Source organism: Brienomyrus brachyistius, chromosome 20 (genome assembly GCF_023856365.1).
Source record: "Brienomyrus brachyistius isolate T26 chromosome 20, BBRACH_0.4, whole genome shotgun sequence".
NCBI lineage: Eukaryota > Metazoa > Chordata > Actinopteri > Osteoglossiformes > Mormyridae > Brienomyrus > Brienomyrus brachyistius.
This window is the reverse complement of record NC_064552.1, coordinates 5,199,088-5,214,114: the sequence shown is the minus strand read 5'-3', so window position 1 is coordinate 5,214,114 and position 15,027 is coordinate 5,199,088. Positions and strand designations below refer to the sequence as shown.

Sequence of the window (15,027 nt, the reverse complement as noted above, 5' to 3'; positions counted from 1 at the left end):
AGGGTTTTCTCGGGCCCCGTCCAGCACCCCAGGGGCCCTGTAGCACAGCCAAAGCCCAGCGCTTCCCTCCGAGGTAAATGATGGGTCGAGCCCAGTGTCCGCATCGCCATCCGGCGACCTCCGATCGGCGCCACCATCTCCGCGTCCGCGGCAATCCGTGACCTGCCTCCTAACCCAATCTCTCCGGTGTCACACTGAAAATTGCTACATTCAGAAAATGGAAATAGATGGCGTGACCGGGGCAACCCCCGCCCCCCTGACACAGGGCAGTAAGCATGCACTGAAGACAGGAATGACATAAGAGCCCCCCCCCCCCCCCGCAACCCCCCGAAGAGACACCGCCGTCCGAGCCCTCGGATCCGATTTACAAACCTCCGCTAATGCAAAACAAATGTTGTGGGTGTGAATCCATCCCTGACCATAAAATACCTCACCCACCCCCCTCCCACATTAAATACCACAAGCTGCCTTCCACAGGAACTCACGTTCTGTGTTTTATTTCGTGTTTGTTTATTTTTGGGTGGAGAACATTTCAGTTCAGAGTTAATGGAACCAGATAGGATAAGCAGACGGTCCTGGAAGGGCACAAGAGGGAGATTTATACAAAAAAAAAAATCCTAGAAGGAGCAGAAAACTATTTTGGGACCTAGGCGCACCTCAGAAAGCATGGATATTCATAACTCCGCACTGAGCGTGCTGGAAAGGGGCTATTATTTAAATAATTATGCAAAATGAGACGATTAGCAGCCAATCTGTCTTTCACCTTCCCCTCCTCTGTCGCAAATCCTCTCTGAGGAGGCGGACAGCTTCAGAGCACCATCAATCTCTCGCACGGCGCATCAACAAAAGCAGGGCCGCCGTACGTCCTCCGGACAAATCAAAACAGTTACTTGGCCACAGGGAAAAAAAAAAATGGGGGGGCATGCAAATTGGCAAAGTTGGGAGGGGGGCGTAACAAAAGTTGGACGCGCATCTCCTGACGGGCCGCACAATGCCGCAACCAATTGGGGGTTTTGGACGCCACCCATAGAGCGGCACAGGGGCTCACGTTCGCCTATTGTCCCACGACAACCTTGCTCTAACTGTCTGGGGTTGGTGTGGAAACCCCCCTCCCCAACACCACCCCCCCCCCCAGGCGGGTCACTAGGGTCCTGCAAGTGGGGCTCATGGCAGCAGTTTTGAACTCTGTGTGTGTGTGTGTGTGTGGAGGGGGGGGGCAGGGGGGGCATTCACACTGCCCAACAAAGAGGAGTGTCCTCCTTTCTGCACGAGGCTAAATAAAGTCCTTCCCCGGCACATATGTCGCGCCAAGAAAGACCTCGAGCTGATTTGCCTCTGAATGACGCTCGCCAGATCTGTCAGTTGGTCGCTGTTTGAGTCTTTGTTTGTTTTGTTTGTTTGTTTGCGTTTATTTGCACTTCCACTTAAAAACCATATCTGTATAAACAGTCTCCAGATCCGCTAAGGATCAAATCACCTTGACTCACGAACTTCTTTCAGTAGGCCCTTTTCTTTAATAATAGTCACCACAATTACGGTCTAATTCAGCCTTGGTTTGACTTTATTCATTTATTTGACTTTATTTTTTGTTGCGCACCCGTTTTTTTGCTCCTATATCCAAACTTTCATTTCAACCTACAAACACTCTCTCCCACGGGCCCATGCGGGGGCAGCCGGCTGGCTCCCTCTCGCCAGATGTGTGACCGTGTTTCGTCTTTCATCGACGACACGCTGGAGCCGAATTCTTCCTCCAGCCGGGCCCAGTGCTACACGTCCTACAACAACAAACGCCCCCCCCCCCCCCCCCGCCCGCCCCTTCTCCTTCCACACATGGTAAACTCATTTCCCGCGCTAGGAAAATACCAGGCACCATCTTCAGCTCGGCTATCGGACCCCACTATTCGCCCTCCGTCGGCCAGGAATCCGGGCCTGTTTTTGGGTAACGTGGGGGGTGTTTCTCAGGGTAAAATAACACTAAGGGAAAATGTTAAGACATCTGCAGAGGACTGAATGTGAAATTAAAAACGATAAAAAAATACAGTTAAACTACGTGTCGACACTTTCGCGAAAAGCGGCAGGCAAGGGGGTGGCTTGACCGGATCAGGACGAAGTGTTTTTTGGCTGCCCAAAGGCATCCCAGAATCACCTTGTCTCACGGCTCCCCGGTAACCGTGTGGAAGGTGGCTTTTTGACCACAGTAACTGCTTTTCATTTCCTCCGAGTGCGAGCTGAGAAGCGCCTGCCAAGCCCAGGTTAAGCCTCCACCCCCCCCCCCCCCCCACCCCGGTTCTCGGTTCCAGGAGATCTGGCAGTCCATCGCTTCCTGGCACTGGGGGTGACAGCCTTCATTCGAAGGTCTTAGAGCCAAACTGCTATTTGCACACTGTTTGGGGTAGACAACCTCTGGCCTTTCGCTTCCTTTGGCCCTGCGATCGTACCTTTTTCCAAACGAAAGTCAGGCTAAATTTGCAATAAAGCGATTTAAAGAAAGACGATGAGTTTAACGCCTCTCCGCACATCTACGCATTTATGCATTCGTACATTGGTTCTGTTTACAAATAACAGCTATCTGCCCTGGGGAGGGGGGGCGGCATCACCTTGCTCGACGGCCCCCGCTAGCTGAGTTTCTGCGTTCCTTTAGGATGTTCACGGCCCCCCAATGCCCCCCAACCCCGCGGCGTCGGCTGACACGGAGGGAGCAGTTTTACACGGAGGGCTGGGGCAAAGACTGGGCCCTCGGATGGGCCCCGAAGATGGGCCCCTCGGATGGGCCCCGAAGATAACAGTGCGGCGAACGCACGTGACCAAGAAACATCCACGCAAATATGGGCCATGTTTACACATTCGTTACGTAATGCCTTCCGCGCGTTTAACCGTCTAAATTGCCTGACCTCTTTTCCCCCCTCCTCCTTTAGCTCTCTTTACACTTTCTGTGGCCAGTAAAGGGTACCTTGTCCAGATATGTTCATCTGAAGGGGAAAGCTTGCTCCCTCTCTCTCTCTCTCCTCACCCTCCCTCTCGGGTTGCTGGCTTTGCTCATAAATAACCCAAAGATGTTCGCACCTGTGTACTCGCATGTATGTGGCTCCTGTAGGTGCATCCCGGCCCGAGATGTATGTCCTACGGGGTCGGCCATTAATCACGAGCGGCGTTCGAGTTCGGAAACCAGAGCAGGGTCTCCGGCACGGGGCTTAAACGGGTGGTGGGGGAAGGCAGGAAAGGAAACCCCGGGACGGTGTGGGAGCGGGGGGGGGGGGGTATTGGGGGGCCCTGCCCTCTGCTGCACCTCTGTGCCTCGTGGCAGGGAAGCACAGGGACCAGGCTTTGGCCAAGAATGTGCCGCTTTAATTACATTATGCAGATGAGGGACAAAAAAAAAAAAACACACACGTCGTTTAAGAAGTTAATAAACAGATCCCACTTTGCAGGTTATGCAAAAGCCGCCTCGTTGGAAAACCTTCTGTTTCCAAGCTGATATGTAATTAAAATGATTTCAAAGATCCTCCTTGACAGTGCAGGACTGAGCCAAAATGTAAATGGCATTAAAGGAGACAATGAATTGAATTTTGTTTAATGTCCCTTTTCGCTGCTGCTAATTTACATAGCATTTCCCAACAAAAGCGATGACCTTATAAATGCTGGCATTTGTACAACTTCCACCGAAGGGGGGGGGGGGGGTTAATCACGGCCTTTCAAAGCCGTGAGGGAAAACACTTTAAGTTGTCTGGTTGGTTACGGAGAAGAAACAAAAAACACCAAAACAAAACAAAAATACCGTACAGCTACTGGTCAAATGTCGATTATCTTCCCCTCTGATAAAAACCTGAGCATGTGATGCGAGGGTCCGGCGGCCAGCGGGCCTGGGACACCACCACGCATGATGTGGTCCTGTTTGTTCTTTTATCATTTTTACAAATGCAACAAAAGAAATACAATTAATGTTGCGCAAAATCACCATTGGACCCAACATTACATGATATTAATACTTGAACAGCGGGGGGGGGGGGGGGGGGGGCACTGAATGGGATAAATGAATAAAATGTCCCAGCGAATAACTGTGTGTACAGACAAAAAAAAAAAGTACAATCACATGAATTATTCAGGGGGGTGGGCTGCCTGCAAAGGTCAGCGTTTGTTGACCTTTGTGACAGGAAGTGAAAGGAAGCTGTGCTGACAGGGAAACCCCAATCAGCCCCCAGTCTCGCCGCCATTATTAGCCCGCAGTTGTAAACTACAGTTATAAATAATTCTGAAGCTCAGTCATGCTAAAGGGTGTGAGTGCGTACGTGTGCGTCCCCCCCTCGCCCGGGTCGGGTTTATAACGCACTCCGTTTGCACTGATTGTTCTCCATTCTTAACCCACCCTCCCCTCCCCCACCCCCCAAAAATAAAAACACACATGAATTATCTATAGTCTTAGGTCAGTTTTAAATATTTAAAGATCCATCAGGACAGAAATTCTGTAACAGCTGTTAAAATCTGACAAACTTCTCTCTGTTTTTTTCCAAAAGATCCAATGCTGAAACAACCTCGTCGAGAAAATGGATTAAACAGATGTCTGGCTCCTGGACAGGAAAACAGGACACATTTGGAATGATAAGTCTCCTAAACTCCGTTGAAAATGCCAGATCGACGAGGTTGCCAGTTACTGTCCGACGAGATGCCAGCTAGCAGTAAGACTGCCCCCCCGTACCATCTGGGAAAATGTGGTGGAGAATGCAGTCGATAATGGGCAGCGGGGGCCCACCGAACGCGCCAGAGCGAGCCGACGGCCCAGCGTTCTTGCCGGCGAGCGGACCTCCCCCGTCCTCCCGCCCCTCGCCCTCTCCAGCTTTGCAACAGTTGTATCTCTCGCTCTGAACCGCCGGAGTCAACCGCAGCGGCCCCTTGGGGGAGGGATTGACGCAACGACCCTCAAAAAAAAAAAAAAAAAAAAAACCTCGCAGGTATCATTGTTTACATTTAAGGTTTAAGATCGTCGGCGAGCGTCTGATCCACCTTCACGGAGGCGTGCGTACACGCGGCGACGCTACGGGCATCCGGGGCCTGCCGGAACGTTCCGGCGCGAAGGAATAAGATGATCCGCCTCGTAGTTGTGATACACAGACAATAGGAGTGTCTAATTAGAAACATCTGCTTTTGTGATTCCGCAGAACGGATCGCTCCGCTATGAAAACGATCCCGCGATCCCATTCAGAGCGCATCACAATGACAATGTGAGCTTTTCATCCAGTGTTTGAACTCACTACAATATCCCCCTGCCTCTCTTCCTGGGGCTTAATTCTCACTCTGTGGCAACCCTTTTCCTGTTCTACTGATGTTACAGGCATTGTTCCGCAGTTTGAAGCACAATGCAGGGAGATATTCTTTACTTCAGAGTCTATTTAGTGACAATAGAGAGCAAAGCAATTTATGGGGAGAACAAATGTGTTAAATATCAGTGACACTAAATGTTTTTAAAGTGTGTTACCTTATATTACTTTGAAGGTAAATACATCACAGGTTTACAATAAGGAAAAAACATATACATGAGTCAAGTGTCACAGGAGGGCCCCCGCAGGAAGTGGCGTGTAACTTTTCTTGAATTTAAAACGTAAACATTGTAACTTTTGAATTACAGAGTGCGGAGCAGACCTCAAACCACGGTGGAATTTTTTTGGTTTGCCCCTACTGGCCGCTAACGTCCCGTCTGACACAGGCCTCTTTGTAATCCCCCACCCCACCCCAGCGACGGCAGATGTTTGTGTTACTTCATTACACAACAGTGATATAAAGCAACATGGGCTGCCCACACCCCCTCGAAGAAAAAAATACATGTACGGAAAAGGTCACCGAAAAAACACGACTCTAAAAACAGGCATGAGAAAAGGCATGCCAGCAAGCTTTTATAAAAGCTGGTGGAACACACTGCCATAATATCGCCATAATTCAGTCCTGCCATTCCCTGTCTAACCAAACTCCACATCAGAGACCTCAAGAACATACATCTCTAAAAATGTAAGTGGATTAAGAGTAGCCACAACCAGCATTTTTCATTAATAATTAACTGATTTCATTCAGAGACTCGGTTTTACTCAATAATCCAAACACGAATAAACCACATTTTCCAGACACTACAGAAGATACCCAGTTTTCAGAATCAAAGGGAAACAAAAGTGTGAAAAGATTATGCTTAAAATAAACTAAATAAGTAAAGCAATTTGGATGCACTTGTAATGGACGAATATTTCAATGTAATCTAACACAATAGGAACAGCAAGTACAGGACAAAGCAGATATAACACAGCATCCAGGGTTCAACTAAAAATATAAAACACCAGCCCACCCCCCACCCCCCAAAGAAAACATGCATAAGTCAGTATTCATTTCCATATCTTCAGTATCCCAGGAACCGAGTCCTGTTTTATGATAGTCGACACACTCCAAGACTGAAAGCAACAACTGGCCGGACCTATTTGATTACTAAAAAGAGAGATGTTCCTTCTGTCAGATACCAAACATTCTCCACTAAGCAAACAGCTATTTCAGATAGTCAAACATTAGCATTGCTATCCGTCGGTGGTGCATATTTTGCTTGGCCTCTGCGACGATCCCCTCTCGGGTCGAGTTCCCCGGAAAGCGGACGGGAATCTTTCGGCATCAGAAAGGCAGCCTGGCACAGTTGCGGATGCGGAAAGGCGCTCCCACTCGGGAAAATCGACGGAGGCCCACGTCCCACACTCCGTTCACTCCTGCCTTGTCGAGATATAGCACTGCCATGGGCCTTGTGGAGGATGGCACGTTAGCTACTATCGAGCTAGCTTCTCTCCAACCTCACCTCCCACGCCACAAACACTAAGACTACAATTCTGCCAAACTGAGCTTTGACTGCCGGATACAAGCCCCGAACTCAGCATCCATTTTCAATCAACTGTCTCATTTTCGGTGACCAGTGACCATGCCATCGTGTAGCCAATAATAAAAAAAAAAAATAACGGATTAAAAAGGGGTCTTTGTCAGCGGGAGTCTTTGAAGTATCTGACCGTCCTATCGATTCGACGGCCACTGACTCATCAACAGCTGAGATTTTCAGTGGGAAAATAAACATAAAATCCAGCAGAGAAGAAGCGACACCCAACTTCCATGGTGAGAAATGCCTTTCGCGGCAAATTGACCTTTTGCGGGCCAAATCAAAATCTAATCGCAAATGCTAACAGCCACCATAAGTGCTGACTGCGAAAGAGGCGCGACAAGAACTACGCAGAACTCGGCACTTGTTAACAAATTAAGAGGAGGCATTGGGCGATACATCTCTCCATTTAAAGCCAAAAACTCCGTAGGCATAAAGCTCTCCGCACAGCACGAAGAGCGGCAGATGAAATCGCTTCCCCTGACAACTCGCAAGCAATTACCGAGTCCCCACAGAGCCGGCCAGGTTTCCAAGTCAACCCACCTGTGCACGACAACGCGGGAGAACAACAAACGCCACAGAAGCGCAAAATGAAGTTAGCAGAGGCGGGGGGGGGGGGGGGGAGGTGTTGGGGGAAGGTGGTGATTGGGGGGGGGGGGGCAGAGCCTTGTCCCACACAAATGGGCAAAAGGAGAGCAGTAAAAAATTAATAAACACAAAATGCACCCCTACCTGTCAATGATTACCGGGTCTGAAGGTGTCTCATTCCTGTTGCCGCAACTTTTCTTGTCACAACACCGACTGGGGGGAGAAAACGTTAAGACGTTACGAGATTAAAGGACATCTTGTAGCAGGCCTTCAAATCCAGTTCCATCTTGACCCCCCCACCACCACCACCACCGCCACCACCTTGTGTGCGAACTGGGGCCCTATACATTTTGCTTAGTTTTATTCCATTCTGCCTTTTTGTTTTCGGCCGATCATCACTTCGTGCCTTGCCACTCCCCGACTCGCGCGGCACCCAGCGAATCGCAGCCCTTCCGCTAAAAGATGGAAAACAACATGTTGTGGTGTTTGCCTTAGCAGTGAACTGAGAGGAGGCGATGCCAAGAGGCTGGGGAATAACTACTCACAGTTTTACTTTCTGTTTACCTCTAATTGTCAAGCTGTTATTTCTGGAGAGGACGCGAGATGCCACCTTCAACCAGTATTTCTGTGGGGCATTTATTAATTACAAACCAAAAAGCCGACATATCCTCTTCCACAACGAAGCACTATTCTCATTTTGCAAGTACACCAATGGTACATTATTACAACTTTAATTAAAGATGCAGCTAAATAAAACTGTTATGCTTCTTGCATTTTAAAAAAAAAAACATACCTGTATCATGTCTAAATTAGCTAAATTAACACCATATGGTATGTAAAGTATATAAAGCTCTCTAGCTCTGACAGCTAAAATGATTAGAGAAAGTCTACAGTCCTACACTTACAGCTTAAAATCACATCTGTGCTCTCTCCATATTAATTGCAGTACATGCAGAGGTGTGTAATAAAGAATTTCCTTCTATCTGTATATAATTAATATTCTTTTCAGTGGCGTGTGGAAACGTCGGCTTTTTATATTATTCTTTAACAAAGCGCCTTTGGAAGACCGGCATTGGGTAAATAGATGTGATAGTATGGAATAGTATGCCCCATAGAGTATGGTGCCTGTTACTGTCGCCCACTGGCATCACTGCTGTACTTCTAACGAGCGCCTATTTCCGGGGGTCCAAAATGCGGCGCCATTAAACGCGCGCGTGTTGCCCATCAGAAGACTGCAAACTAACAAATCGATAAATAAATACTAACAATTAAATTGCATGAAGCACATTTCGGCGCACATATCTAATATTAATGCAGCTTAAATAAAGATATGGACAAAAAAATCCAGTTCCATGTAATCGTACAAAATAAAAATAACAGACTGTCTCTTTTGAGTCAAAAGCTTACAGTATTAACCAGTGAATCGGCGCTTTGACGCGGCGTGGTAATATATTTGACAACAATGCAATTAATTAACTTTTTTAATATACTGCTGTGACAAAGAAGGCATTAATTTGCTGTTGATTCGTTTCCTGGTCTATTACTGGAGGTGATAACAGTACTTTTTCGCATCCCTGTCCATAATGAGAATGTAACATATCTAATGATAGGTAATAGGCCGTGCGCCACGTGAATCGCGAGCACTTCGTTATCGATTTTATTTCAGTTAAACCACAACCTGGTATCTCCAGATTTCAGTGTGGTTCAGGGGATATTTCCCGTAAATTGATCGTAATGTCTTATTTGGAAAAAGCAAGAGGGCCCTAAGATGTCGGTCTGCTTATCATGTGAGAATGGGGGTATTTTACATCTGTTCATTCGATTCAATCGTAAACACTTTTTCGATACGTTTCAGCAATAAACCAGGGCCTGTCCGCGCTATACCGAGGAGCAGGAAAATCAATAGCCCGAAGATCAACACTAAAATTGGCGCATATTACCCCGCATGCCAAAATAAGAGACCACAAACGGCAGAAATTACAAGAACCTACATTACGTCGGTTCTTCTTGCTGACAGTTTTTAAAGGAAAACAACAGAGAATGTAGACACTACTGCCTCTTACCTGCACATGATTTCATGGGTGAGAAGAACTCGGCACATTTCTGGATTTTTGTCTTGACCTTCATAAATAATAGCCTTAAAATTAAAGCAAAAACATATATATCAGAGCTATACACTGCAACTTAAAATCCGCCACAGCATTACTTAGCACTGTAGGCCCATAAGCCACGCAAATTTTAGCAATACGTAAACATACTGAAACTGGCCAAATATGCAGTTGAACAAAAATAATTAACATAAGCAATGAATGAAATGCTACTCAAACAAAATATAAAATTCCGTGTTATATGTTTTTATTTATTAAACTTTTCGAAATTGAATTAAAAAAATAATAATAACGAGCACCACTCTAAAAATCCCACAAAAAAGGCCTAAAGGGGGCAAATGAAATAATTTAATTATGTCTTGTGTGTGCTTGAATGTGCGTATTTTAGCGTTCATTCCACACTTTAAATATTTATGCCGGGATCAGTTGTTACGCATTGTAACGTACAGCGTCGCGATATTGCAATGTTAATGATATATTTACTTTTTAAAGAAATCCTACATAGATTAACAGTTACATTTAAAAGCTAATGGAGGTTTTCATATGGGGAGGGTCGCTTTAAATAAAACCCATATCCGTATACGTCAACATGGTTATAATCTGCAGATATTTGAGGGGGAAAGTGCTAATGGCCAATCTGTTGTTTATTTTGAGCCGCTAACAATGATTTCTCTTTGGATAAAAAGCGGTGTCTGGGGTACGGTTGAGTAATTTTCGAGCAATGGCTGAAACAGATGGTGTAGAGCTGTAGGTGCGCTAGCCTTCAGTTCTTTCGCTCCGTCTCCCTCTCTCCCTCCCTTCCTCCCTCCCTCTCTCCCCTGTCTGTCTGCGATCTAGGCGAGCACTTCTCACTCTCCCTGCCCGCTTACGGGGGTATGCCTGCCTTCTCAACTGCGCACGACAGAAGCACAAAAAAGTCTCTCCTATTTCGGAAATCGCAGCCAAAGCTAATCAGCCCACTAAGGTCCAGCCGGTATGACGTCCAGTCAGACTAATAGAGATGAACAGCGGCAACAATAAAATTATGAATGCGCGTAGATGAAGGTATTAATACAGGCCGACAATAACTTCTAAGAAGCCATTTAATCATGCGCTGTATATAACGCGAATAACAAAACAAATTAAATAAATATATATATATACATTTTATAAACAGCAAATTTTAGGATTTATGAAATAATTTATATAAATCCCACAGTGAATTAAAATTGAAATATAAAAAAATACAAATTAATGCAAAATAATATGGCCCTCGGTCACGGTCATTTTACAGAGCACAACTCGATTAAATAACTTCATCTAGGATAGATGTATTTTTTTTCTCTCTTCCGTGACCAGCCGCATGCGGGTGATTTATTTTTCTTTCTGCTGTTGATACAGAAATCCATAAAAATGACCGTTCAGCGCCATTGACTCGTTGATCATTTACAACGTTACTTTAGCGTCAACAAAGTGGGAGACGAAACGCTAATATTTTTAAACACTATTTCGGCTGACATAACCATGAATAAACAAAGACCATTAATAAGAGCATTTAAACCTCGCCACTAAGCTTTTTTTATTCAGTGAATGAGGGCTTTGTAGTTATCAATACGGGCCTCTTAATTAGCCGCTAGTGATTTCCTAAAACATTTAGCGTTTGTATACAAAGGAAATAAATTACATTGTGAACTCAAGAGGGCCTCTCACCCTGATAGGGACTTACGCTTAACTCATATTATTACTGTAGGATAAAAGCCTCAGTGATCGCTGAAAGGGGTTCATGAACGTAACTTTCATCTATAAGTATATAATTCATTGAATAAATATACATGCAAAACGTTTAATATATATATATATATATATATATATATATATATATATATATATATATATATATATATATATTTAAAGTAGTCACGTGTTTTTCCAAGTTTAGTTTCCTTTTAACGTTTACACATGTGGGTAGCGTTGGTTAACGGTGTCGACGACTGTATATATGCAATAAATACATGCTTTTGTCATGAAGTAGTATGTCTTTTTCATGAAGCACATGGAGACAATTTGGCAGAAATTCATTCTCGGATCAAGTATACAATTTTGTTTAAAACAAAAATCTTTATGCTGGATGAAACTTAAATTCGGGTGAAGTCTAAGCGTTTTATGAACAGGCAAACTAACGACACAATTAAGTTAAGTGAAAAGCAAAGCAGGCGTCCAAGAAATAAATTGTCACTCATCTGATAGGAACGGACGGGTTCGGGAGACCCCTGGAGCTTACAACCTGAATTAGGATTTGCGGGCTATTTTGAGATATTTTGGACCACAGCGGGCGCTGAGACCGGTGGTACTTTAAATGTTTTACGTTATATACTAAAATATTTATTTGCATGTTTGCCTTAAACGCAAATAAATGAATACATCTTTATTCGTTATTTAAGACTATCTGGATGCAAGAATCACATTTTCTAAACACCATCAATCGTGCCGACGCAAGTAGACGGTATCTCTCATTTATCAAAACGACTCGGCGGCGTCTTAATTTAAGAAGGATAAGATTTCACGCTTTATTATAGCCTTTAAAAGTATCGCTCAACTTTCCGTTTTAGGGTAACTGGGTTTTAAGAGGGTGCGAAGCAAAAAAAATACAAGACATAAAAGTCTTACCTGTTTTGTCATGGAATCGATTAATCGTACGTAAAGATCTTGTTCTGTTCTGACGCCTAGGAAAATGATTTAATGTTTTTCAATTAGAAAATATATAGTATAGCTGTAAGAATTATTTACCTTCAAATTAAAAACAATAAATCGTGAACATAACTATGTCATCTGAATTAAACACTTAGTATATGTTAATTTTTAAATTGTGTGATTAAATCCTCCTTGTCACTTTAACACTCATTTATCGTATGAAAAAAAGTAATTTTAAATTCCACATTTAATAAGAAACTGCTGTTATCATCCTAAATGTAGCAGCAAATCCAAATATACTAACATATAATACTGCTCGCATTTTACAGTAAACAATTTAAACATGCCATGTGTGGTATGACAATGGTAAAGCACTCACTATTAAATTTAATTATTCTTCAGTTACTAACTTGGTTCTGAATTTATTTAATTTAAAATATTTATGAACGCTAGTGATGGGTGATTTACACTTTCTCAGATTGCTTATGTCGACATTCATATTCCTAAATTTCATCCTCCGGACGCGGATCAGATGTGACTCACCGTTGCTGTACAATAACTGTAGTTTGTAATGAATCCCGTTGTTGGTTTTTTCGCTGTTTGGTTCCTGTAAATAATCAGCATTGTTTCGAATCAGCGAGACATATCTCGTGAGACTGTTTACTTTGCCGAACACAGCTCCTAAAAATGATTTTTGTGCTTAGCGAAAGAAAAGGTATAAGTACCTATGTGCCTAATTGTATATGTATATAACTGTCCATCAATAATGGCGACATATCCAATGTGAAATTAAATCTATATTTAAACATAACAGTCCGTTAAACAAAAATGTAATGCTTATATATAATAATAAATGTTAAACTTTTTTTTTTCTTGTGATCTTATAAAAAATCAAAGTGCACGTGACTCCACCACCGTTAGAGTTCCTTTTAGTTTTGACCTTTTAAGTGAAAATCATACGCAGCGATAGTTTGGGATGATATTCCAAAGTAGCCCTTACTTTCTCCTTCTCCACAAAGTCCACATAGGCTGTGCGTTCGATCTCCACGGGTTGCCCCTGTCTGTCATAGAGAGCCAGGACGAAGTGGAAAAAATTGGATTTTCTGAGGTTGGACGGCGGTTGCTTTTCGTAGTGCGCCCGAGCCAAACCCACACCGCTGCGGGGAGAAAACAGGAGACCATCTCGATTAAATGGGAGATACACAAGAGATATTCAGAGTGGACGCAAACGCTGTAGATTGGGGAAGCACGTTTTGGAGACAGGAGATTTCTTGATTTGTCACTTTAACAGTAATATGATGTAATGAAAGGGAAAAGGCGGAAGAGGGGCATGGGGAGATTGTAATTGATACGGGGCATTGAGGGGATTTAGGGTCGATCTGAGAAATGCATTAAAAATCGGATGATTTGGCATACATACCTTTGGGCGGCCGTGTTAGCGTCCACTACCCCAGCTGTGTGCATCCACGATCGGACAGGATTCATCCCACTGCCCAGCGGTTCTTCCTTCATTGTCGTCCCACCTCTTGGTATATTGTCCTGAATCCCAAACATTAAAACAGTTTTGTGCAAAACCAGTTCCTACCAAACGGGTATTTTTCTTGTCCTTGGCGATTGGAAGATAAGAGCACGAGTTTGCTCTTGAGTGTTCTGTGGAGAAAACCCAGCTCTGAAGTCGTGCTTCCTTCTTCAATCCGTCCTGCGCTGGCACGACATAAACAATTTACACAAGAGTAAGCTACCGTACCTCAGCAGCTAGTTAACGCGCGATCCTTTCGTTTAGGAAGTCCTTTAACCAGCTGGTTTTTTTATTTTTAAAAGTTGGTAATTCTGTTTTATTCTTTATATTAAAAGAAATATTTTGTAACTTGGTTTTGGCGATGCTTTCAGTGTAGTGCCATCCTTCTTCAACAGAATCAAAAAACCTTCAGGTCACTGCTGAATCGTCCACTTCTGGCAAGACGCTCCCGCTCCAGAAGACAAATAAACGAAAAAATGATTACCATGGAGGTGTTCCTGAACACAGGAGAGGTTGATGAGGGGCCTTTAGCGTCTTGCAGAATGGATGGTAGCATACAAAACTCAGCCCTCTATCCCCTAGGAATGGAACCTTTCCCGGGAGCCAAAACTCTAAACCCGGGGGATCGGCGCTGTCAGAATATGACGCTGAGTGGGCGTGGCTTTGCCCAAATATGGAAGACTGACAATTCCTGTGTGCGATCGCAGCTCGCCTTCCCGAGCGCACGCTATCATTGCTGCAAGCTCGAAACAGCAGCTTTACTCTTTCTTACAATGTAGAGAGAATTTTCTCCCCCGTTAAATGAACATTTAGTGAAAATGCTCTTAGTCAATATATATATAACACTTTAGGGGAAAAAGGCAAATCGGAATAATTTATGTCGCCAAAAAGTTACGTTATCTGTAGCTGGTATGTCACACTAAATATTTTTTTGCAGGTATATGTTGTGGTCTGATCACTCGATGTGTAATCAATGAATTACGTTACTGCATTATATGGAAACAGAATAAGGGTATAAGACGAAACGGATTGACCCACTAATTTAATGGAACGTGAAACGGTATGCTCCGTAATAAACCCAGATCGCATGATATGCACTTATAAAGCATAGTTAAGAAGAGGTGATAACCTTACTGTTTTAGATGATAGTGCGTTGTGTGTTTTTCTCTCGCTTTGGCTAAAATGCATTGACTCCATTCAGTCACTTTATCTTTAAAATTACATGCAACAATTACCAATTTTATAGCAAAATA

General features: G+C 44.0%; 1 protein-coding gene across 19 annotated transcripts in view; it reads right to left on the bottom strand.

The window, feature by feature from the left end:
* The window catches only part of ebf3a (EBF transcription factor 3a), a 71,523-nt gene extending 57,146 nt beyond the window's left edge, over positions 1–14,377 (bottom strand). For 10 of the 19 annotated variants that reach the window (XM_048987842.1, XM_048987845.1, XM_048987835.1 and 7 more), the window contains exons 1-6: positions 13,676–14,376; positions 13,256–13,412; positions 12,799–12,862; positions 12,232–12,287; positions 9,541–9,614; positions 7,622–7,690 (exon numbers count right to left, since the gene is read on the bottom strand). In XM_048987842.1, the coding sequence (XP_048843799.1) occupies positions 7,622–7,690; positions 9,541–9,614; positions 12,232–12,287; positions 12,799–12,862; positions 13,256–13,412; positions 13,676–13,809 (554 nt within the window). In that variant the 5' untranslated portion in view covers positions 13,810–14,376. Of the gene's footprint in view, positions 1–7,621; positions 7,691–9,540; positions 9,615–12,231; positions 12,288–12,798; positions 12,863–13,255; positions 13,413–13,675 lie in introns of all 19 variants that reach the window. The other 9 variants (XM_048987829.1, XM_048987841.1, XM_048987849.1 and 6 more) reach the window with 1 other exon arrangement.
* Positions 14,378–15,027: the final 650 nt, after the last annotated feature.